This window comes from Pongo pygmaeus, chromosome 13, assembly GCF_028885625.2.
Source record: "Pongo pygmaeus isolate AG05252 chromosome 13, NHGRI_mPonPyg2-v2.0_pri, whole genome shotgun sequence".
NCBI lineage: Eukaryota > Metazoa > Chordata > Mammalia > Primates > Hominidae > Pongo > Pongo pygmaeus.
The window spans coordinates 116,222,568-116,250,294 of NC_072386.2; the positions used below are offsets into that span (position 1 = coordinate 116,222,568).

At 40.0% G+C, this 27,727-nt stretch overlaps 1 protein-coding gene and 1 long non-coding RNA gene across 9 annotated transcripts in view; one reads left to right on the forward strand and one right to left on the reverse strand.

The window, feature by feature from the left end:
• MAPKAP1 (MAPK associated protein 1) overlaps window positions 1–27,727 on the reverse strand; it is a 265,446-nt gene that overhangs the window by 108,327 nt on the left and 129,392 nt on the right. For 6 of the 8 annotated variants that reach the window (XM_054500117.2, XM_054500116.2, XM_054500119.2 and 3 more), the window contains one exon: window positions 13,397–13,573. The exons of the other annotated variants lie outside the window; for them this stretch is intronic. In XM_054500117.2, the coding sequence (XP_054356092.1) occupies window positions 13,397–13,573 (177 nt within the window). The remainder of the gene's footprint in view (window positions 1–13,396; window positions 13,574–27,727) is intronic. 8 annotated transcript variants of the gene reach the window in all.
• Window positions 18,210–27,555, forward strand: LOC134737954 (uncharacterized). The gene is made up of 3 exons (XR_010123427.1): window positions 18,210–21,702; window positions 22,465–22,554; window positions 26,618–27,555. It is a non-coding gene; the product is annotated as an uncharacterized LOC134737954 (long non-coding RNA).

Here is a 27,727-nt window from a genome sequence, read left to right on the forward strand (position 1 = left end):
TTGCTGTAACATGTGGGAACCTCAGCCGCATCCATGAAATGAGTAGGCTACTTCCCTATAGAATTGTCATGAGGATGAAACAGACAATGAATGCCAAGCACCTCACACTATGGCTGGCAAACAGTAAAGGGAATCGACATTAGTTCTCTTTTGTTCCCCTTGCCCTAAGTCATCATCCCAAAAGAAGAGGCCCCACTTCAGCCCCTCCTTCCCCTGCCTCCTAAGCAGAGACTGCTTATGGGGGGGGTGGGAGTCTCAAAACTCATTGCCTGTCATTGGTAACACAGGGGCATTAAAATGTGTGATTTGTTGAGCTTGGTGGCCATATTCAGGGGCATTGTCAGTGAGCAGCCTGTGGCCCAAGCATCAAAACTTCCCAAGAGCTCCAAGGGGAGCACTCTGGGTTCAGTTTTCAAAGTTTTCCTTTTTGAAAGTGTTAACTATGAAGCAGGTATGTTCCACCTCAACTTAATTCACTGGCTTTGCATGGTGATGATGGAAATTAAAAAATCATGGTGGTGTAGAGAATTTCAACAACATTTATTTAGAACTTTTTGATTTGCACAATACAAGTTGTCCACTGTTTAACAATTATAATAACAGCAACTACTATTTATTGAACACTTTCTACAGGCTAGGTGCTGTTTTAAGCTTGTTAAAAAATATCTGTATTGACTCATTCAATCCTAAAATAGGTACAATTATTACATCCATTTTATAGAAACTGAGGCTGAAGGCATTAGGGAATTTACCTGAGATCACTCATCTATTAAAAATCCTGTTTTGGATTCAGAAATCAACAATGTGGTCCCTAACCCAAGTTGCACAGTCCAGTGGGAGAAAAAGACAAGAAGCCAACAATTATAGTTCTGTGTAACAGTCACAAAGGCGGAGGCAAGTTCAGAGTGCTGCCAAAACAAACATAGGGCACTTAACCCAGCCACACAGAGGTGAGAGGGTCCGGGAAGCTTCCTAGTGGGGATGATGTCTTAAAACATAGACATCATTTAACTCTAAACCATGCTAGGAGAGACAGTGGCAGCACCAGAAGGCAGCAGAGCACAGTAAGCTCTAGAATAAAGTGACCTGGTTTGGAACCCCACCTCTGCTTTCATGGATAACAACATAATCACTTTAACTTCATTTCCTCATCTACAAAATGAGGATGATAATTATTCTTGGATTTTAACATTGTTGTAAAGGCAAAATACTTCTAAAGTACTTACCATAATATCTGTCATATAATAAATGCTTATAGACAAGCCACTAGTTAAAAAAAGATAAATGCTTAATAAACAGTTAATATATAATAAGCATAAGCATTTTCTTCATATGTACAATGAAGTAATATATAATGAGACAATAATATTCAATATTTATTGAGCACTTACTTTGTTTAATCCTCCTAGAAAAGATAGGTGTTATTATGCATTCCATTTTATAACAGAGAAAATTGAGGTTTGGCAAGGTTGAGACATTTGTCTGGAGTTACACAATAAGTTAATATAGTATATAATTAATAAGTCCTGAAGGAGCCAGGACTTGAACCCAGATCAGCTAGACTCCCAAGTCTGTGTTTGTTAATCCCTCCACAGCCCCAAAGGCAGTCTTAGGGACTTGGGGAAAGAAGAGACTTCCAGGGAGCACATCTTCCATACCGGAACCACTGACCCAATCTGTGGAAAAGGTTCAACTTTCACTGTAACAAATTCAGCTTGACTATGAATGTCCAGACTCTTAGACTAACCATATGACCTACAAGATTTTTAAAGAGACCTGGAGAATGTCATGGTTTCAAAAGCCACAGTCTCAGTTTGCAGAAGTGGGAAAAGGTTGCTACGAGCAGTTCTCGAGTCTCCGGTCCTGACCAGTTCCCAATAGTGATGAAGACACACTCTAGTTCCCAACCTGCTCTGGTCCAATTCCATGCATGTTCATTCTCCAGCATTTCAAGGTAGAAAATGAAAATATATGAGCAAGAGAAGGCCTTGTAATAACTGCAGCATGCCTGCTTTAAAATAAGTCCTTTGAGTATGACTTTATCCATAAAGAGTTTACACTAGTGTGAATGCCACATTTTGTTTCCCCTTACACTGACCAAAAATTTTTTTAAAGATCAAAGCGTACTTTGGGAGCATGCAATGTTTGACATTGGACAAAGTACTCTTTTTCAAAACAGACATTTTCCAAAAACATAACTCGCTAGACTAATGGGCAGTGAGAAGCCAAAATGACTGCCCTCCGCCTTCTCCTTGTGTATCTTTGCCAGAGTCCTTGGGACTTGCCAAATCCGGTCATGCCTGCTTAGCTTGCTCGACTGATTGTGCCAGAAAAGAAAATAAGACACAGATGTATTTGAGCTCTTTGAGATGCCAGTAAGAGAGACAGCTAATGGCTTCATTTCGACCCTCCCCTTCCAGCTGGGCACAGGTGGGGGATAATGAGGTCCCTCTCCCTAATCAAACTCAATTATTTACTACTCTATATAACCGCAAAGACATTCACATTCCGTTCAGAATATAAAACACACCGTGGGCTACTTCCAACCACTGCCACTGGGTATTTATAACAAACTCAAGTGGCTAACAGTTTGCCTTGGCAGGAGTTTAAGTGTGTAAAGTTTTGCAAACTGTTTCTGTTCAAATATGTCCTGCTGAAATGGGGTCCCAGGCGGGGTTCCATAACTGTCAGGTCAGTGAACTGCATAACATCTGAGAATGTATTCACCATGCAGTGCAGACAGGATCTGGAAATCAAACGCTTCGTTCTATCACAACCTTCTGAGAAGCATCACAGTTTTTTCAACAGCAAGACTGACATTGTATTAATAAACATTCCAAGTCACTAGCCTGACATGTACATAGCAGCAGCTGACAGACTCCGACATAAGCTGAGGGGAGAACAGAGGAAATCAAAATGAGACATAGTAACTAAACACGGCCAAAGGGGGAAGCATCACCAAACCAATCACATGGGCTCAGAAATGGGAGCTCCCCAACTTTGAAGATACATATTAACTAAAGCAACAATCTGGTATAATTTTTAGATACAAAGTAAGTTGATGGTTATCTAAAATGTGTGCTTTTATGGTAGGAACAAAGCGAATCCTGGCACAATTTCAAGACATTCCGGTGAGCAAAACATACATATTTAGCTTGTCTGACCTTTAAATTCTTAGAAGTGTGTAATTAATGCTTTCCATCTTTATTACTTGCTCCAATATTTCTGTCACTTTAAACAGGCACAAAGAAAAATCCTTTCTTTTCTCTAGACAGTAGCTGTTGCCAAAAAGGAAATCAAGTCAGATTTACAAATACAAAATTAAACAGGCTGCATATGTTACATTTCCATACACGAGGACAATCTGGACAATGAAAATGTTTGCTAATACAACAGAATGAAAAGAAACAACACACAGTTGGTCCTCTATGACTCAAGCAAACAATAAATAACCAGGATAATTTATACTCATATTGTCAGGCCTGGTTACAAAGAACACAAGCATCTTCTTTTATTCCTTATTCTATTTTAGCTCTGCCTCTTACCAAACAGTATGGCCTTGAATTAGTAACTAACTACATGTCTCTGAGCCTCAGCTTATATATTATAAAAGTGAATTGCGTATAAGAAACTTTACTGATGGGGTGTGGCCAATTTTAAAATATCATAAAAAAGAAATAAATGATAAAAAAAGAAATAAATGAGATAGCATCTGTTGGAGGTATGAAACTGAATGAGTGTGTGAAAATGTTCTCCCTGCCCTTCTCTTTTTTTCATTCTCTAGACCACAAGGCAATAGCATATAACAGAAGGAAAGGCTTCAAGCTAATAACACCCTTTAATAAAGGTCTGGTCACTTGGGGGTATACTGTGGATTTATCATCAAGAAGGTAAACTAAAACTCCCCACTCTTCTGAAAAGCCCAGTAAAGAGCGTGAATGAACCTAGGGCACGCCTCTTTAAAAAAGCAGCTCATCGTTCCCTTTCTGCAGAGCCAAGAGAAGCCAAGGCAGTCTCTGGGAGCCTGCTGGGCCACAATGCCCAAGGCAGCCCAGCTTCTGGGCTAAGACCTTCCACTGTTACCTGACAGCTGTTACCCAAACAGCTCTTGGTTAGAACTGTTCCTTCCTCATGTTCCTCTAATATATCAAATATTTAAAGGAAAACACACATATATATATAGGAGACAGTTTAACTGCTCTGACTTCTAACCTAAGGAGATTCTGACCATTTTATTGGCCTTGACTTTTTTTTTCCCCCTTTAACGCCCTTCTTCCCCCACTCCAGAGTAGAATTCTGGCATAAAACTTTAATGTCAACACATATAAGGTAATCATACTACCACAGTGGTTTTTGTCATTGCCACTTTTGAACTCAATTCAGTCTCACAAATTCTGACTAAATTAGGCCTGTGTTGGGAATGGGAGAAGGAGACGAACAAGGCAGGTCCCTATCCTTGAGAGGCACTTAGCCCACTCAAGATCTCATTCTCCCTTGTCCTACTTTGTCTAAAGGAACAGTAGGCTTTGGCTTGGTCACTGCTGGCAAGAAACACTTCTCAAGATGCTGGGCACTATCTGAGCTCCAGCTCTTTATCTGGTTTTGGGGGTCAGCCAAAAACCTTCCCATTCCTCCCACTCCCTACTTCTCCTCTCTGACACTCCTGATATCCAAACATCTTTACTGCTTAGGCTCAAAGTAGTCAGCAAGTTAGGGATTCCCATTTATAGATATATTTGCTCTGTCCAAAATCAATCAGGAACAATGGATAGCTTAGGAATCCACTTGAAGATTTGTTAAAAGAGGCAGTTTCCATTAGCAGGCTCCTGATTTGCAAGTTGTTAGAATAATCAATTCTCCTTCTCTGAACAACAACTCTATCCAGGGGATTCCTGGGGTCCAGGGGTTCTAGAGGGAAGGCTAGACAGATCTAGTCTTGATTTAGTAAGAACATCAGAAGACATCCAATTTCACGTTCCCTCCACAGAATAGTTTTCCAATGAGAAATTCATTAATTAGTTCCTCTTTAAAAAATGTAAATAATTGTCTTTGGTTATGTTTATATGCTGGATTACATTTATTGATTTGCGTATATTGAACCAGCCTTGCATCCCAGGGATGAAGAACTCCAACAAATTTACAAGAAAAAACAAACAACCCCATCAAAAAGTAGGCAAAGGATATGAACAGATACTTCTCAAAAGAAGACATTTATGCAGCCAAAAGACACATGAAAAAACGCTCATCATCACTGGCCATCAGAGAAATGCAAATCAAAACCACAATGAGATACCATCTCACACCAGTTAGAATGGCAATCATTAAAAAGTCAGGAAACAACAGGTGCTGGAGAGGATGTGGAGAAATAGGAACACTTTTACACTGTTGGTGGGACTGTAAACTAGTTCAACCATTGTGGAAGTCAGTGTGGCGATTCCTCAGGGATCTAGAACTAGAAATACCATTCGACCCAGCCATCCCATTACTGGGTATATACCCAAAGGACTATAAATCATGCTGTTATAAAGATACATGCACACGTATGTTTATTGCAGCATTATTCACAATAGCAAAGACTTGGAACCAACCCAAATGTCCAACAATGATAGACTGGATTAAGAAAATGTGGCATATATACACCATGGAATACTATGCAGCCATAAAAAATGATGAGTTCATGTCCTTTGTAGGGACATGGATTAAATTGGAAATCATCATTCTCAGTAAACTATTGCAAGGACAAAAAACCAAACACCGCATGTTCTCACTCATAGATGGGAATTGAACAATGAGAACACATGGACACAGGAAGGGGAACATCACATTCTGGGGACTGTTGTGGGGTGGGGGGAGGGGGGAGGGATAGCATTAGGAGATATACCTAATGCTAAATGACGAGTTAATGGGTGCAGCACACCAGCATGGCACATGTATACATATGTAACTAACCTGCACATTGTGCACATGTACCCTAAAACTTAAAGTATAATAATAAAAAAAATGTAAATAATTATAAAATATAATTCACAATCTTTGCATGATGGAATGAAGACAAATTTAAAAATTTCTTTTATATGCAGAAACAGATCTATTTCCCAATTTTGCTATAATGGACACATATTAATTATATAATAAAAAATAACTCAAAGGAAGGTTAAACCCCATTCTCACCTTAGTGTAAATTATTCCCACTGAGAATCCCTGACAGAAATAACAATAGCAACTATGTAACACTTCCTACATGTCAGAGTCTCAGCTAATATTAATAATCACAGCAGCATTTCCTGAGGTTCAAGAGCCCCCAGGAATCAACAGATGAATTTACAGACTAAGTTTCAGAATTTAAAAACCTGTTTTCTCACAGTGATGTGAGCCTTTAGTTCCAGCTACTCAGGAGGACTGTCTGAACCCAAGAGTTCCAGTCCAGCCTGGGCAGCATAGTGAGACACTGTCTCTAAAATTTTTTTAAATTAAAAACAATTTTGATTTTAGTCTAATGAAAAGCATATAGAGATGTATTATCTATACATATCAATGTATGTATGATATGGATGTGTAGACATATATATCTATATATGCTTTTCATTGAACTAAAAGCAAAATTATATGTGTCACCACATATTTTATATATGTCACTGTGTGTGTGTGGGGGGGGCGGTGTATGAGATAAAGATATAGATGTAGGCCCCTCCTCACTCCTCATCTTTCATGTTCCCCATTTTCCACCCACCTGGGGAGCCCTGAGCCACTGCCTAGAGGAGAAATACCCAAGAGAGCCACCTGGCCCACATCAGACAAATGTGAACAAGAAATAAAATTATTAGGCTGGGCGCGGCGGCTCACACCTGTAATCCCAGGGGAGGATTTGGGAGGTAGAGGCAGGCAGATCCCCTGAGGTCACGACTTCAAGACCAGCCTGGCCAACACGGTGAAACCCCGTCTCTACTAAAAACACAAAAATTGGCAGGGCATGGTGGCAGGTGCCTGTAATCCCAGCTACTCGGGAGGCTGAGGCAGGAGAATCGCTTGAGTCTGGGAGGTGGAGGTTGCAATGAGCCAAGATCACGCCATTACACTCCAGCCTGGGTGACAAGAGTGAAACTCTACCCAAAAAAATGGGAGGGGAGGGAAGGGGAGGGGAGGGGAGGGCAAGACAGACAGAAAGAAAGAAACTTATTGGGAAAATCTAGAAGTTGACCAACAAACCTACCCCATGCCCATTTGTCTATGTAGTCTATGGCTACTCACACACTACAATCGCAGTGCTGAGTTACAGAAACTCTATGGCCAATAGCGTAAATATTTACTATCTGGCCCTTTGCAGAAAAAGTTTGCTGAGCTAGAAGCAGTGGCTGAAGCCTATCATCCCAGCACTTTGGGAAGCTGAGGCGAGCAGATCACTTGAGTCCAGGAATTTGAGACCAGCCTGGGCAACATAGCAACACTCTGTCTCTACAAAAAATACAAAAATTATTTGGGCATGGTGGCGCATGCCTGTAGTCCCAGCTACTTGGGAGGCTGAGGTGGGACGATTGCTCGAGCCTGGGAGGCAGAGGTTGCAATGAGCCAAGATGATGTCACTGCACTCCAGCCTGGGCAACATAGCAACACTCTGTCTCTACAAAAAATACAAAAATTATTTGGGCATGGTGGCGCATGCCTGTAGTCCCAGCTACTTGGGAGGTTGAGGTGGGACGATTGCTTGAGCCTGGGAGGCAGAGGTTGCAGTGAGCCAAGATGATATCACTGCACTCCAGCCTGGGCCACAGAGCAATACCCTATCTCAAAAAAACAAGTTTGCCAACCCTAGGATACGGTGGCGAGATTTGGGGGGTTATGTGTTTCAACAGCTAGAGTTATTTAACATAACTAACAAACTTAGTAAAAGTCAAACGGCATTACTGCAAGCTGCATACAGAACTTGTTTGCTGCACAGAGAAAAATGATGAGAGAATTCAGTGGGCACAACGATCTCTATGAACAGTCTTGCTGGTCTCTGAAAAATCTGTGCTGTTTGGTGCCAAGTCACACTATATACAAGTATCAGTCAGGCAGAGCCCACTTATGTATAGACCAAGCAACAGATAAAGTAGAGTGACCAATCTGGTTTACCTAGGATGGAGGAAGGGGTTGGAGGTGAGCATCAGGGAGTGCTCATAGATTCAGGACTTTCAGTTTTGAAACAGGGAGAGTCCTGGGCAAACCACCACAAACTGATCATACTAACAGAAAGCATGGTGGGTCAAACGTAAAGTAGAGTTTTCTAGGTTAGGAGCGGTGGCTCATGCCTCTAATCCTAACACTTTGAGAGGCTGAGGCAGGAGGACTGCTTGAGCTCAGGAGTTCAGGACCAGCCTGGGCAACACAGTGAGACCTTGTCTCTACTAAAGATAGAGTTAGTTGGGCGTGGTGACACATGCCTGTAGTTCCAGCTACTTGGGAGGCTGGGGCAGGAGGGTCCTTTGAGCCCAGGAGTTTGGGGCTGCAGTGAGCCATGATCACATCACTGCACTCCAGACTAGGCCACACAGCAAGAAACTATCAAAAAAACAAAAAACAAAACAAAAAAAAAACATTTTCTAGTAAAGAACATTTAAAATTTATGTGTTTGTGTGGGGGGACACATTATAAATCAATTGGCCCACTAAAATAATGGACTAGTAGTTAAAAATACACTGTTTAAAAGGATGTTAATCATGATGTTTCATATGAAAATCAAAAGACTCAAGTTGACAAGTAAAACATTTAACACCCAATTAAACCCAACATCAGCAATGTTTAATTTCAGCAAAACATCATCTGTTACATTAAAGTTGTTAATTTGTATTTTATTAATGTTATAGTTTTATCTGTATTTAGTTTGTAATTTTGTTTAGGTTGTATAAAAACATCGAATTTATAGCTAAACATTACAGAACTTTATATTTGCATGTGTCCAAGTAGCATTATTAAAAAACTCATTTGGATAAACATTGAGACTTTAGGAGAATTTATTTCCCTTTAAAAGAGTCTGTACATAACTTACATTTAAGAAATTCCCTCATGACAATTCCATGAGATAGTTACTGTTACCCAAATTTTACAGATGAAGAAACTGAGACTTAACAAAGGTAAGTAAAATTGTCTAAGGTCATGCATGTAGCAAGATACTAGTGAAGCTGAAACGTGAACCCAGGTTTGCCTAAATTCAAAGTCTGTGCTGCCGCACTTAGAGGGAAAGTGGTACTGGAGCCCCAGGAATAACTGGTGTGAGGGCCTCTGAAGGTCAGAAGGCGACCTGGGCTTCCTGGTATTTGAAAGGCAGGAACAGGTGTAAAAAAGGGGAAGAGGTCTCAGAAAGCAAGATGGGACACAGTGCTGGGTCAAGTGTCCTCCTGACAGCCCACAGACACCTGCAGATTCAGTCATTCCTTCTCCATGAAGCCCTGTGATGGGTGCTAAGGATACAGAGACAATAAGACTGTGCCTTCTTAGTCTTCAAGAAGTTAATGGTCTTGCTACTAACTTAGAGGATGTGTGCTCATAAGAGGTCTCATTTGAAAGTCTGTAGAACCTCAATGTTTACCCACTGCCCATGTTCACTGAAAGTTATTCCAATTCAGCTTTTTCAGTCCAGCTGAGCAATGCCCACCTAAACACTATCCCTCCTCTGCTATAAAACAAAGTCAGAGAAGAAAAATGTAGAAGTGGCAGAGATCTACTCAGTAACCCATTCAAGAAATACGTGTGACAGATCTATCATAGTAATGGAGTGAGACTGAGTATTGTGGGCACAGATAATTCAGTTCTTGCTCTCCAAGGGTTGTTTATTAATAGTGACAATAACAGCAGCTAACACTAAGATGATGCGTACATATGCTAAACACTGTTCTAAGTGCTTCAGATCTATTAACTCATTTAATCCTCATAACTGATCTGTGAGGTAGGTATTATTATCTCCATTTCACTGAGCCACACAAAAGTTAAATATTCATCCAGGACCACACACACTAGTAAGGGCAAGGCTAGGATCAGCATCCAAGCGGTCTGGCTCAGAGCCCACCATGCTGTCGCCTACTGCACTATAGCAGTGGCTGAATGTCAGCCTTAAGACAGTGAGATTCACAGGTTAAACCAACACCAGATTCCCCAGCCTCAATCTTTCAGCAGAGGGTTGGAAAGGGCATGGACTTTAAAGTCAGGGATGGGGTCAAATCCAGGCTTAAGAACAATATTGCTCACCCTCAGGTTCCACGTCTCTAAATTGTTCATAAAAACTGGGCTATTTTGGGATTAAGTGAGATGGCATATGCATAGTTGACCCTTAGTAAGCATTAGTTCACTCCCTATTGTCAAACCTACTTCCCTCTTTCCGTTTCAGCTTAGTGCCTTCCCAGCCACTTCTTGTCCCTCCTCTACTGAGAGACAAATGGAAGGAGGAAAGGGGGGAAATGACGAGGAGGAGTAGTTATGGCTTTATTTATTTTGCTGAGATTTCCTTCTCTGAAACCTTAGACACATCCCTAGAGACTCCTGAAGGTCTGCTCTGTTCTGCATTTGTAGGAGAAGCTTTACTAACTTAGAATATAGACCGGAAAGGCGAGTAAGAGGTTGCTGAACCAAGAAAATACACACAGGGCAAACGGTCAGTAATCTGTACTATTTCATCAGACGACTGAGAAAAAGAAAATTTATTGACACTTTTGTTCTTAATGCTCACATATAAAGATTTCACTTTACCTTGTGTTTTCAGAAACACTCCAGACACATCAAATAAACTCTCTTGAATTTTAAAATAGAAAAAGGGTTGACTGGGCTATGTGTGTGTCTGGGAGTGGTAACACAGGGATGGGAGTAATTCAGGATCAAAAAACAGAGTATTAAGTTTAAAGCAGTCGTTACTCTCTGCCTTCCCCCTCCTTCCTATTCTCCAGAAGGCAGGGTTCATAGTGAAACACTGTGTAGTCTTAGATGCCCCTCCTGGAAAGGCATATGAATCCTAGCCCCACTCCACTCTACTGAAAACTCAGTGATTTAAAGCCTCTTGCTTTAAAAAAGGACTTTTGGTTCAAAAGACTGCTATGATCATGTGTTAATATTTATGTAGAAAAAGTTCTAGTCATATTAATAATCAATGAAAATGCAAGTAAAAACTATTGAAATGCCACTGTGTATATCTTTTAGAGTAGGAAAAAAAAAACTTCTAATACCTTGTAATGGTAAAACTATAAAAATGATTTTAGGAATTCTGTTGGTAACACTGTAAATTAGGACATCTTTCAGAGGGCTATTTGTCAATAAAAAGTGAGTCTAAAGATGTTTTTACTCTGACCAATAATCCTACTTACAAGGCATGATCCTAAAGAAGTTGTTCAACAGAATAAAAGGTATATAGATAATGACCGTCATCATCAAATTACTTATTAAAACCACACAAGGAAGCAATCTAAATATTCTGTGATTGGCTTCCACTACATCCCATACACTTTTCTTTTATACTGCTTATCAGATTTTAATTATTTGACAACTGTCTCACTACTAGATAGTAAGCTCCATGAGGGTAGTGCTGTCTCTGCCTAGATCTCTGGCACATAAATACAGACTGTAGGAATTAAGAACAAATACTGAAACATTTATAATTTATTATTTATTCTTAGATGGAGTCTCGTTTTGTCGCCCAGGCTGGAGTGCAATGGCGCGATCTCAGCTCACTGCTACCTCTGCCTCCCCGGGTGCCAGCGATTCTCCTGCCTCAGCCTCCCGAGTAGCTGGGATTACAGGTGCCCACCACTGCATCCGGCTAATTTTTGTATTTTTAGTAGAGACGGGGCTTCACCATGTTGGCCAAGCTGGTTTCGAACTCTTGACCCTCCTTGGCCTCCCAAATCCTGGCCTGCCTCGGTCTCCCAAAGTACTGGGATTACAGGCATGAGCCACTGCGCCTGACCTAATTTAATGTCAAGTAAAAATAACACAAAATATATGTGTGCTACAAGTAAAACTGAGTAACATAAACATGATTATATTATTATACAAGATTAAAAATACTTAAGACGGAGGCATCATTGGCCAACTTTTCAATTATTTTAAATATTCTTTAAAGTTACTTTAGTACCTCTGAAATGAAAAAGCAGGAAAAAATTTGCTGTTATTTACACCAAACTTGACCTTGTAGTAGGGATGAAATGGCCACCATGAAAGCCTGAGGGCCCACTCTCCAGCTTACCCCCAGGCACTCAGTTATTCTTTCTTTGCTCAAGGGTAGAAAGAGCCAAAATACTCATATATCATATGTAGCATAACCCTATTTTCTATAACAATCTCAAACAAAGGCAGAATGTTGAGAGAGACAGTGAAATGTCTTCTAAAGCAATCCCTCTTTTGAACAGTGAATTTGCTGGTTACTAACAGCAGGGGGTGCCAAAGGGATCGCTATTGTTCCCAGGAGATGACCACGAGAAAGACTGCTGAGGCCTAAGGTGAAAAAAAGCTTAGGTTTGAGAGTAAAATCCAAATGCAGCAGGTTTTCACTTAACAATTGGTACATGTGGATAAAACTCAGGAGCTCATAAACTTGAATGGATAAAAACTACATTTTAATTTTCACTAACTTCTAATATTTTGCATTTCCTTGATTTATAAGTGTAGGCAACCAATCACTGTAGAATCACAGCGCCAGTGACTCTGTCATGAACAGAAGTCATAGCTAACACCACAGTACATCACAGCTGTTGCAGATTTCTCAAATACCATTTATGCTCATCACCGCTTTGAAACAACAGGCTTCAGGAGTTACTGTTAGGTATACAGCTGGATATTGTTTAATCTACTAGTAAAGCCACACATATTACTATATCATGAATTTGTTCAATAATCTGATAACTTTAAATAACAGAATACTTTCATATTCCAGTGGATTTTATTTTATGCATTTACACACGCTTTTCTGAGAAAGGCAGAAAAAAAGCTGAAGACGTGTGCTCAGTCTCAAGGCAGGCAACTGACAGGGAAGGTCAAATTTGGTCTGAGAGAAAATTATTTTAAGACACAAGAGAGAAGTGGGCACAGTGCACATTTTCAGTTAGTGTATATTCCTCACAGAGAAGGTGCAAACCCGGAAGTTTTGCTTCACAGGCTCCCAGTGCACCAGTGTTTCCAGAGGCCTGGCTCTGGACATGCCGTTCAGAGATCTGCTTCACACAATGTGCCACTGCAAAGCAGTCTGTGTAGCCTAGGTGCAGAGGCATGAAATACAATGCGAATGTCGTCCTCAGCATCTCTCTGGGAGTTATTGTTATTACCAGTGGACTCTCCAGATGCCAAATATCATTTATTTGATGAACAAAACCAAAATTAGATCCAAAATGCTAGAAGGCTGGGATGAGATACTGAGAGAAGTAATAGAGTCAGTACTCACATTCGAACAAAGAGTGACTCTTTGGATGTCAGACCAGGAGATGAGTACTTTTCAACCAGGGCCAAAGTACTGAAGCCAAACTTATGAATGGGCTCATTGGAATCCAGCGGGGGGAAATCGGTGTCCACCTCCCCATCATCCTCAGCAATATGCAGGCAGTAGGCACTGACATTGTCACTGAAAGGAAAACCAAAAAGGCGAGTGAATACCAAGGTAGGGAAGGGACAAGAAGACCAGAGGGTATGGTGCACAGCAAGCAAATTGAGGAGACTGCTTTTCTTTACCCCAAGCCTGGTGATACAGTAAAAAATCCCAAATCCTACTTCACTTGATAGAGAGAATACACATGGCAATGCAAAGGGGAGAAAAACAGTGTGAAATGAAGGTCTTTATACTACTCTATTCTTGCAACATTCACTGAGCCCTATTGCAGCTACAACAAAGAACCTAACCTCTTAGATCAAAGGTGAGATTTAGTATCAGCCCTAAAAGCAGCTTACAGCATAGTAGGGAGGAAAAGTAATAAGCATTACACTAGCTACAATACAAATGTAAAAAAATATATATAAAACAGATATAAACAAAACTGTAAAGGGGGGAAGATTATTTGGCCACGGGGAAGGCAGGGGTCAGAGGCTTTTGATTTATGGTTAGGATTAAGAAAATATCTGGCCAGGCACGGTGGCTCATGCCTGTAACCCCAGCACTTTGGGAGGCTGAGGCAGGCAGATCGCTTGATCCCAGGAGTTCAAGACTAGCTGGGCAACATGGCGAAACCCCGTCTCTGCTAAAAATACAAAAATTAGCCAGACATGGTGGTGCGCGCCTGTAGTTCCAGCTACTCAGGAGGCTGAGGTGAGAGGATCACTTGAGCCCGTGAGGTCGAGGCTGCAGTGAGCTATGATGGTGCTACTTCACTCCAGCCTGGGCAACAGAGTAAGACCCTGTCTCAAAAAAATAAAATTAAAATTAAAATTAAAAAAGAAAATATCTGTGCTCTAGATCAGGAGAAATACTCAAGGTAACCAAGACAATCCATACAGTTCTCCCTTCTCTAAAGAGTATCTAACTCAGTTGGTAGAATCTGACTTCAAACACCATGGATCCTTAGCAGAGTAAAAGCAAATGACTGGATTAGTCCTGACACAGATACCTGGTCCTCTTGACTACTTCTGCACACTTCCCACTCCCTAGAATGTCCAGACAGTACTCTCAGATTGCAGTCTTGCCCAGTTTAGAATCAACACATACCCTCTTTGGGGGAAGTAAAAAGTTGATCTGTTCAAAGAGGGTGGGAAACTATACCAACATACAGACAGTGTAGATTGCAATCAATTCAATTGCTCCAAACCGCAAACCTGTGAGCTTCAGAAGTATGCTAGCTTCAGAAGCAGGAACCCAAAAGTTCACAAGGCAGTAGAATTCTAAATTCTGCAGCTTATATTTGGAGTTTTAATTACATGATTGATGCTTAAATTAATTAATTGCAAAGTGTATGCTAATTGTTTAATTGGTAGCTTGATCTATATAGATCATTTTTTGAATTAAATGAGTTGATTTACCAAGTTTATTGATTGGATGTGACAATGAATTATTTCACTGACTACCTGATTTGCAATTTTCCCAATTAATTCACAAATCTTTAGCTGCAACTCTGCTTATTGAGAGGGAGCCTACTTCAGGTGATCCATACTCAGTGAGTCTGTCATGACTAAGAGATATTTATTATAAAAAACAGGTAATAAGGACAAATTAAAATTAATGGAAACTGTAAATTTGCTAAATGGATTGATAACAAGAAAGTAATCTAGCTAAGTTTGTCATTTTACATTTCAGGTATTCGCAATGCTGTTAAGATATTTAAAATTCATCTCTGAATGGCATAGGAAACTTTTGGATCTCTGCAACAGGGTACTAACTGAAACACAAAACAATTACAGGGCAAAAGAAAGCACTTTGGATGAGGAAAATGTCATGGTATACTGGCTAAGAGAGCTCTGTGGTCAGAACGAGTTCAAATTTCAGCTCCATGGCTCATGGCTATGTGATTTCAGAGAATAAGCTTCACCTTGAGTTTCAGTTTCCACTTCTATAAAAAGGGTATAATTGCCCCTCAGAGGCTGTAAAGATTAGATGAGATAATATATGTAGTGTCTGGCATGTAACAGAAGTAAAAAATAAATGGGAAGGTAACTCTAATAAGAAAGTCATATGGAAACTAACTTATAGTTGCACCAATCCTTAAACACAAATTGTGGATGCATATTAGAGCAACAGTGTAACTGAGCAGCATGTTCTACATACACACATCTGTAACGGGTGTCAACATGTCCACTGTGTTCCAATCTTGGGGTCACTGAGCCCCCAGGGTTTTATGAACAGGGCAGACATGGATGGAACAAGCAACAGACAGCACAGATTATTTATTGCCATGTAAATCAACCTGCGGAATGTTTGATTCTCCAGCACCACAGAGGTTTAGGGGCAAATAATAAGCCTATTGATCAAAGCAGAAAAGTCCAACAATGATATCAGAAGAATTCTGCTTTATTGTTAAGGGACACCCCCAAATCCTCTCAAAACAAATTCAATAAATATCACAGATTTGAGATGCAAAAGGTTCACTGCCAAGTGCTATTATTCTCCCCAGTTCTTAAATATGAAGTGTGAAATCATTCATTCAAAACACATTTGTAAAGTGCCCCCCTGGGCTGTGGCCTGTCCTGAGCACCAGGAACAGAGGAAGGAAAAGAAGACTGATTCCTGCCATATTATACAAGACGAATAGAAGCCTCTTCTGGGTCATCAGTAAAGTCTAGCAGCAAATAGTGCTCCAACTCCTCTGACCCCTTAATTGAAAATCTGAGGAGATAATGACTAAAATTCTATATTCTACACATGGACGTATTGGTTCCTTTGGTGCTTTTATAAAGGAATCATTAATAAAAGAAGCTACTGTTATATTTTGACTTCTAAAACTGCTTCAGGACTCCAAATTAGTACTAGTACAATACCAGCAGTATCATTAGCTACATATATTGAGTACTATGATGAGCCAGATACTCTGCAAAGCGGCTTAGATATATAAGCTCACTGAAACTTCACATCAACTTTGTAAATGAATCATTTATTATTTCTATTTTACAAATTAGATAACTGAGCCTCAATAGCATTAGGTGGCTTGCTCAAGATTAAACAGCATGTAAGTGACAGGGCTGAGATTCAAATCCAGGCAGCCAAGAGCTGTCCTTCTTGACCCCCACCCATTCCTCTGCCAAAGCCATAGTGTGTCAAGACTTCCTGAGGCACTTGGGAACCCAATCACCTATGGAAATATGACACACTTTGATGAGAAGGAGGAAACCGTAACATATTACTTATAAAAAGTTAGATTTAGTTCAACCTCCTCGCTTTTACAGATGGGAAATGGAGGCAGAGAAAAGAGGGATAACATGCTCATGATCACCCAGTTAAACAGAGGCAAAGCTGGTCTCGAAAACTCTGGTCTCCCCACTTCTTGTCCATTATTCTTTAAACAAATAAAAAACTGGTGGACTTTGAAATGGGGAGAGAAAAAAAAGGGGGCAGCTCTGGTCCCTGCCTCAGGAAATCCCCCGATACAGACATCTCAGAGTTTACAACACAATGGAAACAGGGGCACTTCCCATGATATAGTTTGGTGGAAAGAACAGGGATTTTGCAGACTCATCTGGTTTTAATGCTAACTCAAATTCTTAGACCAAATCTCTTTGAGCTCCATTTTCTTATTTGAAAAACAGCTTTCCTTGATTCCTCTAGGAGAATAGCTTGGATCTCCGAAATTCAAGCAATTCTCCTTTGTGGTCTTACAAAATTTGGTCAATATTTCTGTATATCACTAATCATATTGTTTTTTCCTATTTCTGCATCTGTATTCTAAAGAGCAAGGATTCTTCTATTATCTCTCCATACTTACTAAAGAGTAAAATGACTGGCATTTAGAAGGTACTTAACAAACATTTGTTGAATAAATGAAGATATGAATGTGTAGACTGAATCACTCTATGAAAAAAGCAAAGGGTATTATTATTATTATTATTTTTGAGATGGAGTCTTGCTCTTGTCACCTAGGCTAGAGTGCAATGGCACGATCTCTGCTCACTGAAACCTCTGCCTCCCGGTTTCAGGCGATTCTCCTGCCTCAGCCTCCCGAGTGGGATTATAGGTGCCTGCCACCACACCAGGCTAGTTTTCGTATTTTTAGTAGAGACAGGGTTTCGCCATGTTGGCCAGGCTGGTCTCGAACTCCTGACCTCGTGATCCACCCGCCTTGGCCTCCCAAAGTGCTGGGATTATAGGTGTGAGCCACCATGCCCGACCAGCCAAGGGTATTATTAATGAGGTATGTGTTAACGAGAAGAGGGGAAGTAATAACCTTTTCTTTTTGTGTTCTTGCTTTTCACAGTGATATCTGTTAACCAAATAGGGCTTTCTAGGCAATGCACATGTGTCAAAGATTGTAATTCAAGACTAGAGGAGAAGGCAGCACAGGAAGAGGTGAGGATGAAAGGGGAATTTTTATAGTCCATCGAGATATGAATACTGGCATCTCACTTTTTATGGAGAGAAAACAGTGAGAAATGATGATACTATGTAAAAATTTTCAATTGTCACACATGAAAAGACTAGAAATAAATGTACCAAATGGGTTAAGTTTACACATACATTTAAGTCACGAGCTCTCTTTTTCTTCTAATTTTATATACTTTCCAAACATCCTGAGTACACATAACTTTTATTTTCCTTTCTTTATAAAAGATTTATTTTTGATAAGGGTAGCACATTTTTATTGTGCACAATTTAGAAATTTGAAGCAGTATGAGAATGCAGGGAAATCTCTTAGCCCGCCACACAGAAAATCACTTGTCCTGGAGACCCTTAGCATTGTCAGCCTTACTCACGTCCCCTTGTTCCTAAGTGGTCATTTTCTCTACCGAGTTCTGGAATTATGAAGGAAGTAATCATATCTACTGCATCAGGGTCTTGTAAGGATTGAATGATTGAATTTACTGCACAGTGCCTGCATGAAGAAAGATTCTCATTTTGCTAAGATTTCTTCCACCGCTCTTAAGCTTCTGATTACGCAGAAGCTGGATTAACTATCTCACAGTAGCATGGTAGATAGCCCGAGGCAGAGAGACCTAAAAGTCCTGTTTCTGAGTCACCACCAGAGAAAGAGGAATGATTAAAAGAACAATGAACAAGTACAGGATAACTGGATCCACAGGAAGAGACTTAATTTTAGAGTTGGGCTGGCATAAAAAGAGCAGAACCTTTCATGGGACCAGGAAGTCTCCAAGAGAATTGGAAGTTTGAACAATGAATGGATGCAAAATAGAGCCTGCTGCCAAAAGAGAGGTGAGTGTGGGGGTGTACAGGGCAGAATATATATGATACATAAATCATATCTCCAAATCTTTGATGAGTACAACTTTCACTTATTCATGTTCCATCAAATGAGGTTAAAATTTTCCATTAAAAAATTTATTTCATTGAATTGTTTAACCAATACTCATTTTACGTTCAAAGGCCAGTATAGCTTTCACAAAGTGACAGAAGCCTGTAGCCCATATATAGACAGCATTTAATCCATATGTGAAAATTCAGGAGCATTCCAGGAAGCATCCTAGATTTCTCCCAAATGTGATCTGGCATGTTCAATTTACATACTCATAAAAATTCACTCATCCTCGGAAAATGTAAAACACACTTAAGTATGATGACCAGATAGATGAATGCTTATTGGTTTTTTTTTTACATGAAAAATAAAAGAGCACATGATTTTTAAATGTCCAGAACTCTCATTACTTGGGCTTTGGTGTTTATTTTGATGAGAGAATCAATATTAATAGTGTATTGGGCATTAGCAAGGGAAAAAAGGTCATGAGGATTGCAGCTCAGAAGCTGATCTCTCTGAAATCAGAGAAAAGGCTTTTAAGGTGATCAAGATTTCCTTTTCTCCAAAACCCCTCAGGAAAGTGAGGTCCAAAAAAACCTCAGGAAGCTAGATAACTTCCTGATCCTCAGTTCTCTCCTGCAAAAAAAAAAAAAAAAAAAAAAAAAGATTATTATCTATAACTTACAGAGATGTTGTAAGGAATAAAATAATACACTTGAAGTGCTTAGCATGTGGTGTAACACATAGTAGGCCCTCCAGTGTGTATCTACCAACCCATTAACTAGCAGTGTGGTGACTAGCAACTGGGAAATGTTGATAATGGGTTTTCTTTCTGTCTAGGTCACTGAACAAAATGTATGCAATAATTCCACATCTGTCACTTAAATAAAATACATCAGCAGGTTGAGAAATCTAACTTGGTGATTTTTACTGAATAAAATTCTATATACAGTCAGAAGCTTATTTTAGCAGACACCTGAAGAAGGGCCTCCTTGGCAGGGCAAGGGTAGAGAATTTCAGTCCAGATCTTTAAATGTTCCTATGTTCTCTCACCCATTCCACAAATTATTCATTGAGTATTTGCTAAGTGTTAAGCATTGTGTATGGACTGAGGAATACAAGCCCATAAAATAGACACAGTCCAGACTCAAAACTATCCTACTACAACTTATAAGACTTCTTGCTGGGTGTGGTGACTCTCATCTATAATCCTAGCACTTTGGGAGGTCAAGGCAGGCAGATTGCTTGAGCCCAAGAGTTTGAGACTAGCCTGGGCAACATGGTGAAACCCCATCTCTATAAAAAATACAAAAATTAGCTGGGTGTGGTGGCACATGCTTATAGTCCCAGCTACTTAGGAGGTGAGGTGCGAGGATAGCTTGAGCCTGGGAGGATGAGGCTGCCGTGAGCTGCGATTGCACCCCTGCAGCAGCGTGGGCAACAGAGTGAGACACTGTCTTGAAAAGGAAAAAGAAAAAAGACTTCTTCATTCACTTGGATGTCTCTCAAGTAATCTCTGCCTTCATTACACCCAAAACTGAACTCCACTCACACTGAGAAACCTATTTCTGTAGGATATCCCATTTCGACCTTGCCATCCACATAGTTCTTCAATGTCCACCCAGTCTTAGGCCTGTCTCTCTTCTCATTCATCCATGCTAAAAGTTTTAATTAATATTTATGTAGATGACTCCTAAATTCATATTTCCAGCTCATATCTCTCCCCTCTAAACTCCAGACAAGAAAATACAAGTGACTACTTGAACACTTTGTTTAGATCTAGCAAAGCCACCTCAAACTAACAGGCAGAAAACCAAACTCATGCTGCCCCTATCCCTCCTAGTCACATAGCAAGCCCCAACAAAACCTGCTGTTCCAATGCTAGCTATTTCAGTGAAGAGCACCACAGTGCATCACGGTGTGTGAGTCATGAAGCCTCTCCTCTGCCACACTCTCCATATTGAGTTCAGCCCAAGTCCTTGTGAATTCCATTTCTCAAATTCTCCCAGAATCTGCCCACTTCTCTCAATCCCCACTGTGACCCCTGCCTACCTCTCGGTCTCATTCTGTCAAAGGTGTGTGAGTCAGAGCAACTCCATCTTAAACAGAGCTGGGTAAAATGAGGCTGAAACCTACTGGGCTGCATTCCCAGATGGTTAAGGCATTCGGATAAGACGGGCGGTCAGCACAAAATACAGGTCATAAAGACATTGCTGATAAAAGGTTGCAGTAATGGAGCCAGCTAAAATCCACTGAAACCAAAATGGCAACAAGAGTGACCTCTGGTCATCCTCACTGCTACACTCTCACCAGCGCCATGACAGTTTACAAATGCCATGGCAAGATCAGAAAGTTACCCTATATGGTCTAAAAAGGGGAGGCATGAATAATCCACTGTTGTTTAGCATATCATCAAGAAATAACTATAAAAATAGGCAACCAGCAGCCCCCGGGGCTGCTCTGTCTATGGAGTAGCCATTCTTTTATTCCTTTTTTTTCTTAATAAACTTGCTTTCACTTTGCACTGTGGACTTGCCCTGAATTCTTTCTTGCGTGAGATCCAAGAACCCTCTCTTGGAGTCTGGATCAGGACCCCTGTCCTGTAACATCTTCCTGGCGACCATAAAGGGACTATAGTGAGAAAACCCTGACTCAATGGCTACCTTTGGGTAAATGTTGGGGTCCTGTAACATCTTTCTGGCAATGACAGAAGTGACTATACTGCGGAAACCCCTGACCCAACAAAAGCTAACTTTGGGTAAGTGGTGGGGTCTGGTAACATCTTTCTCACGAACCACAAAAGGGACAATACTGAGGAGACCCTCCGACGCAAAGGAAATAGACTGGAGCACTGATTGGACAACTTTGGGTAAGTGATGGGGTACCCGGGTAAAGAATGAGATTGGTAAAGAATGAGACTGGGGTAGAGGCCCAACTTAGGGGAGTTACAGTCTCTCCTAAGACAGAGTGGGTTAGAGTCCCCTCTTAATAAAAAGCAAGGACGCTTGACTGACCTTGGGTTAGAGGCCTAACTTAGGAGGGTTAAAGTCCCTTCTAAGATTTAGGGGGTTAAAGGCCCCTCTCGGTAAAGTCCTTGGATAAGAACAGGTTTGGCACTATGGGATGTTAACTGTTATTCTCTTTGGATTAATCTGCCTTGCACTCTTTGCTGATGACTGTGGATGACAGGGTTAGGCATGTACAGGATCGTGGGATATGAGGAGTTTTTTCCTCCCTAAAAGGGGAAACTTGAGAGCTGATGGGACTGCTGGAAAAGGTCTGTTTGCAACCAACAAGCAGCCGCCTGAACTTTTCATTGTCGGCTACAAGGAATGGGTCTTTTACCTGGCCTTCCTAAGCTCTTCACCTTCCCCACCCTGCCACAGGCAATACTTTCCTTCTGTACTTTTCCTTTCCTTTCTGTTACTCAGGGCAACCACCCTGCCCAGCCACCACATGTTGAAACTCTAAGTCAGAGGTTGGATTAAAGATGATGAGGCCCATCTGAGGGCAAATTTAAGCCTTGCCAGTTTGATATTGGGTGCTAAGCAGAGTGGCTAACGTCTATGTTTTATCATATGTATTTTGCTCTGGCCAGAATGAAAAAAAATAATTTTCCTTTATGATGCAGCTTGGCCCCCAGGGTGATGGTGCTGCAGGCTGGATCACTGGGGGCCGCTCAGGGAAAGGGAATCCAGAAGCCTGGCATGCTGACAAAAGGGTAAGAATTTCTTTCCAGTCAGATTTCTGGCTTCTTCCTCTCTGTGCAAACGGGTCAATGAATGGTTTAAAAAAAAAATCAGTGTTTATCTCCTCTGTAAAGCTTTGATTAATGCGAAAAAGAATTCTAAGGCTAGTCTTAAGCTGGTGTATTTCGTGCTATGAATTAGTCGTTCTGTGTCGAGGTGTACCTCAGGGTAAAACACGGGCTTAGAACACCTGTAAGCCCACTTTTCCAGACAAGCCAGCAAGTTGGTCAGTAACAAACTTGAATACAGGTCCCTAAAACAAAAAAACTGGATGACATCTCCACCTTGTTTTATGCCCTTGGGAGCTTGACCTTTTAACCACGTTTAATGCCTTCCAGGGAACAGGAATTTTAGGGTTCATGTCATAGTTAGCTCTAAAAATCATATTAAATAGTTAAAAGCCTTTGCAAGCTCAAAATGAACTACTCTAGACTCCTTCTGGGAAAGGAAATGGAGACTGCCCCACGCTATCGCTCAGTAGCTAAGGTTTTTGCACTTTCACAGTGGTGGTCCGGGTTCAATTCCCCACCTAGGAAGTAAGTTGTTTCTGGTTTAATATCTGCGTGAACTTGTCTATTCTTTTCTCCTCCGCGGACTATCTTAAATTTTCCTTTCTCTGAATACCTGGGAGGTTACCTTTGGTAAAATTCAAAAGCCAGAAATATCAGCTGCTTGGCATAAGAAATTCTAAAAGGACGTTATTAGAGAGTGGTACGGTTAAAATCAGTTTAATTAAAAGTGGATATTCAAGCTCTAACAGCCTCCTTGGGAAAAACAGGAGGCACCAGAGACCCCTTTCCTGGCCCTGTTCTTCCAAGGGCTCCACCCTAAAGCCAGTAATCCAATTAAGAAACTTAAACACTGGCAAATGAAAAATCTTACAACTACTGTAGTAATCTTCTTCTGTCTTTCTGTGTAGCTACATATGTGTTGTGTGTAATGCTTATATAAAAGAGCTCTAATTGGCTTAAACAAAAATAAGCACTTAAATCAAATATTTTAAAAGTAAAATAAAAACTGTAATGCCTTTTGGTTCATGTAACTTTAGTAATCTTTGGGAAATGAAAACAGCTTTAAAAATGACTGATAAAATAAAAATGTTTAGTCTAAATTATGCAGGTCAGATACTAAGTTGGCTAAATGCTTTAAGGTCATGAACTGCTTATTTAACTTTTAAAAATTGTTTAATTTACCTACCTTAAAGCCATTAAATTCTAGATAAGGCCTGGGGACATGTGGAACTGGCCATGCCCCCTAGCTATACAAAGAAGATTACAAAGAAAGACATTTTATATAAGAAAGGATCTTATATGGTAAATTCTTGTCCTAAAGTAAAAAAAACTGGTTGTTTAAAAGGAGGGAGGTTTAGGGCAAGTTAGAAAGTCCAAGAGTCTCAAATGGTATGGGTAAGTCATGAAAAAATTTGTGAAAGGGAATTTATGCAAGAAATGTTGTACAATTCAAAGGTTGTTAGGTCTGCTAAATGCTTCATAAAATACCACTATGGTTATTACTGTATAACTTGCCTGCTTTACAGCTAGGTAAGGCCTGGGGACATGTGGAGTTAGCCACGCCCCTAGCTATGCTGGAGAGTCAGACCTTATCTGCACTTCTGCCTAGTGTGTCCTAGGCAGGCTCCATACCTAGTGTAGAATGAAAATCTCAAACTTACCAAAGTTTTCACCAAAAATAAAAGTTGCTAAGAGTTAACATTATAACATGCAATTGAAACTACTGAAATAATTTTACATGCAGTGTGTAAAGAAAGTAAAATTTGTTTTTGGTGAAAGATTATAAGAAATCATGGGAATGTGAATTTTTTTTCTGCCTAAAGTATTGAAGGATTGTTTTAAGTAAGAAAAAAAAATCTCAAGGTTTAAGCAAGTTGTGAAAGGTTTATAAAAAGTAATTGTAAGAGATTCAGTGTGTGAACATACTGGCTAAAGTTAAAGGGGTACTATTCAATTTTTCCATGAATTAAATTTTAGAATAAAAGCACAACGGGTTTTTCTTAGCGCACTCATCTGCTCTTTCACAAAAAAAAAAAAAAAAAAAGTAAAGGGTTATAAAGGTTTATAAGAATCCTAACTTATGGTTAAATATTAAAATTCAGTAAATATGTCTAAAAGATTTTATTAAAAATTGCATTTAACATTAACAGTACATTAATATAGAGGTGAAATCTGGCTTATTTGGTATAAAAATCATACATTATCAAATGTAAAATGGTGTTTTGCTTTCTTTGGACTATATGTGCATAAATGTGTTATTGGTGTATGTTCCAAATTATGGGAAACTCCTATAATTCTAATATAACTTAGTGTATGTAATTAATCATTATAATTGTTACGTAAAATTTTGTGTGCCACAGAAGTAACCAAATTTCCTTATCAATTGTGGCTTTAATAGTGGCTGTCCTAAAACTTTTTATCATCTACAGACCATTGTTGTCTTGTTTTAATCCTCTTTAGAAGGTAGTTTATAATTAACTAGAGAACTCTAGCAGGTGTTCTTAAATGCAGGTTTCTAATAACTTTGGAAATTGTAAGATTAGAATAGAGGAAACAACTTTTAAAACTCTTATGAAGAGCTGGAATGTTTATGAATATCTAATAGAACAGAAGTTAACTGAATTAACTGGACCAATAGAAAACTAACGTAATCTTTTTAACTTTGCTTAAATGCTGCTGATCCGGCCAGGTGCAGTGGCTCATGCCCGCAATCCTAGCACTTTGGGAGGCTGAGGCGGGTGGATCACCTAAGGTCAGGAGCTCGAGATGAGCCTGGCCAACGCATGGTGAAACCCCATCTTTACTAAAAAAAATACAAAAACTAGCCGGGTGTGGTGGTGCACACCTGTAATCCCAGCTATTCGGGAGGCTGAGGAAGGAGAATCGCTTGAACCTTGGAGGCAGAGATTGCAGTGAGCCAAGATCACGCCACTGCACTCCAGCCTGCTCGATGGGAGCGAGACTCTATCTCAAAATAAATAAATAAATAAATAAATAAATAAATAAATAAATAAATTATGCTGCTGATCCTTTGTTTTTCAGAGTCAAGGAAACTTTTCATTTGAGCTATTTACAGCTTTTACCAATTAAGTAAAGTATACTCCTGTAAACAAAATTTGGAGCATATTTGTTTCTCTCTACCTGATTTCTCCAAAATTTGGAAACTATTTGTGAGCATTCTTAATTTATGGCAATATAGTTATTTGCATAAGTGCAATAAGAATCTGTTTTCTTTTATAACAGAACACAACTGAAGAAACTAGTTATTTTACCAAGGCTTTAACTGGAATGGCGTGTACAAGGTTTCTGACCTGTGATAAGTAAAGAATGTCACTTTCTAACAGGTCCAGGAGCCCCAAGTTATCTTGGGACCCCAAGAGGAGAGGAATTTACTCAACTAATAGTTATTTGAGGGTACAAAACCATGGCTGAGTTTGGTTTTAAGAAATCTTAACTAAGATTCCTTCTATGGAACAGAGTTCTATCAAAGCCAATTTTAAAAGAGGCTATGTGAAAAATAATTATTTTTGCTGCACTTTATACAAATAATCAGGCCAAGTATATAATAAAGCAAACCAGTCTTACCATGATATGTTTTTAGTAAAAATGAAAAACTGGAGAATGAAATATTATGTTTCAAGAACTATGGTACACTTTCTATTAAATTCAAGTCTCATTAGTTGTTTTTAAGTTTGTTTCTGCAATTTAGGCTAACGCTGCTTATTCCTGTGAACCAAAGAGTGATCTCTGACTTCTGCTCAGAAGAAACAAGAGGGATAAGTAATGTAAAAATCTGGATCAGTATTCTAATTCTGGGCACATTACAATCAGCTACCAATCCCAGATCGGCTTAGTTCCAACAGTTGCCCAGTTCATGTAAAGCCTTCTAATTTAGTTTATTTGGAATAACTTTACTTATTTTGCTTTACTCTTGTGGAATATACTGCTGTTATACTCATTGTGTAGGAATACAGGACAAGCTTACTGAATGTTTTCTTAAATTAAACACTTATTAATCTTCCAGATATTGCCTTTTCTCAAAACTCAAGAGTTATGAATGGACCTTACCATACTGATGCTTTCTGACTGAGCTCCTGTCTACTCTGAATGCAAGAAACCCTCATAGTTAGGCAGGAATATCATAATCGCTATTCAGCTTGAAGAAGTTAAAGAAGACGGATCTTCGTCCCTCTGCAACCCTTACGATTAAGAGTTCTCTTATAAAAGGGCGGGAGGAAACAACAGAGGTGTGTGAACAAGAGCAACTCCATCTTAAATAGGAGCTGGGTAAAATGAGGCTGAAACCTACCTGGCTGCATTCCCAAACAGTTAAGGCATTCTAAGTCACAGGATGAGATAGCAGGTCAGCACAAAATAAAGGTCATAACAACCCTGCTGACAAAACAGGTTGCAGTAAAGGAGCCAGCCAAAACACACCCAAACCAAAATGGCAACAAAAGTGACCTCTGGTCATCCTCACTGCTACACTCCCACCAGTGCCATGACAGTTTACAAATGCCATGGCAACATCAGGAAGTAACCCTATATGGTCTAAAAAGGGGAGGCATTAATAATCCACCCCTTGTTTAGCATATCAGCAAGAAATAAACATAAAAATGGGCAACCAGCAGCCCCAAGGGGTTGGCTATGGAATAGCCATTCTTTCATTTCTTTACTTTCTTAACAAACTTGCTTTCATTTTGTACTGTGGGATCACCCTGAATTCTTTCTTGCATGAGAGCCAAAAACCCTCTTGGGGTCTGGATCAAGACCCCTGTCCTATAACAATCCCACTCTGTTCTCTCTGTTCTTTGTGCTCCAGCCACACTGACTCTCTTTTGTTCCCTTACCACAACATGCTTCCTCCAGCAATAAGGTGGCTGCCACACTGCTCCATCTGCTGGGACCCTCCCCCGCCCCAATGCCTCCTGTATCACTTTCTTGGGGAATTTCTCCCTGACTTCCAGGCAAAGCTCTCATAAACAGTGTTCCTTTCCTTCAGAGCACTTAATTCAGTTTTAAAGCAAACATTACTTAGTTTAACTATTTGAATTAATTATTTTAGTTATTTGCCCACTTCCATCAATAGACTGTGGAATTCATGAAAGCGAGACCATGCCTGGCTCTACTCACC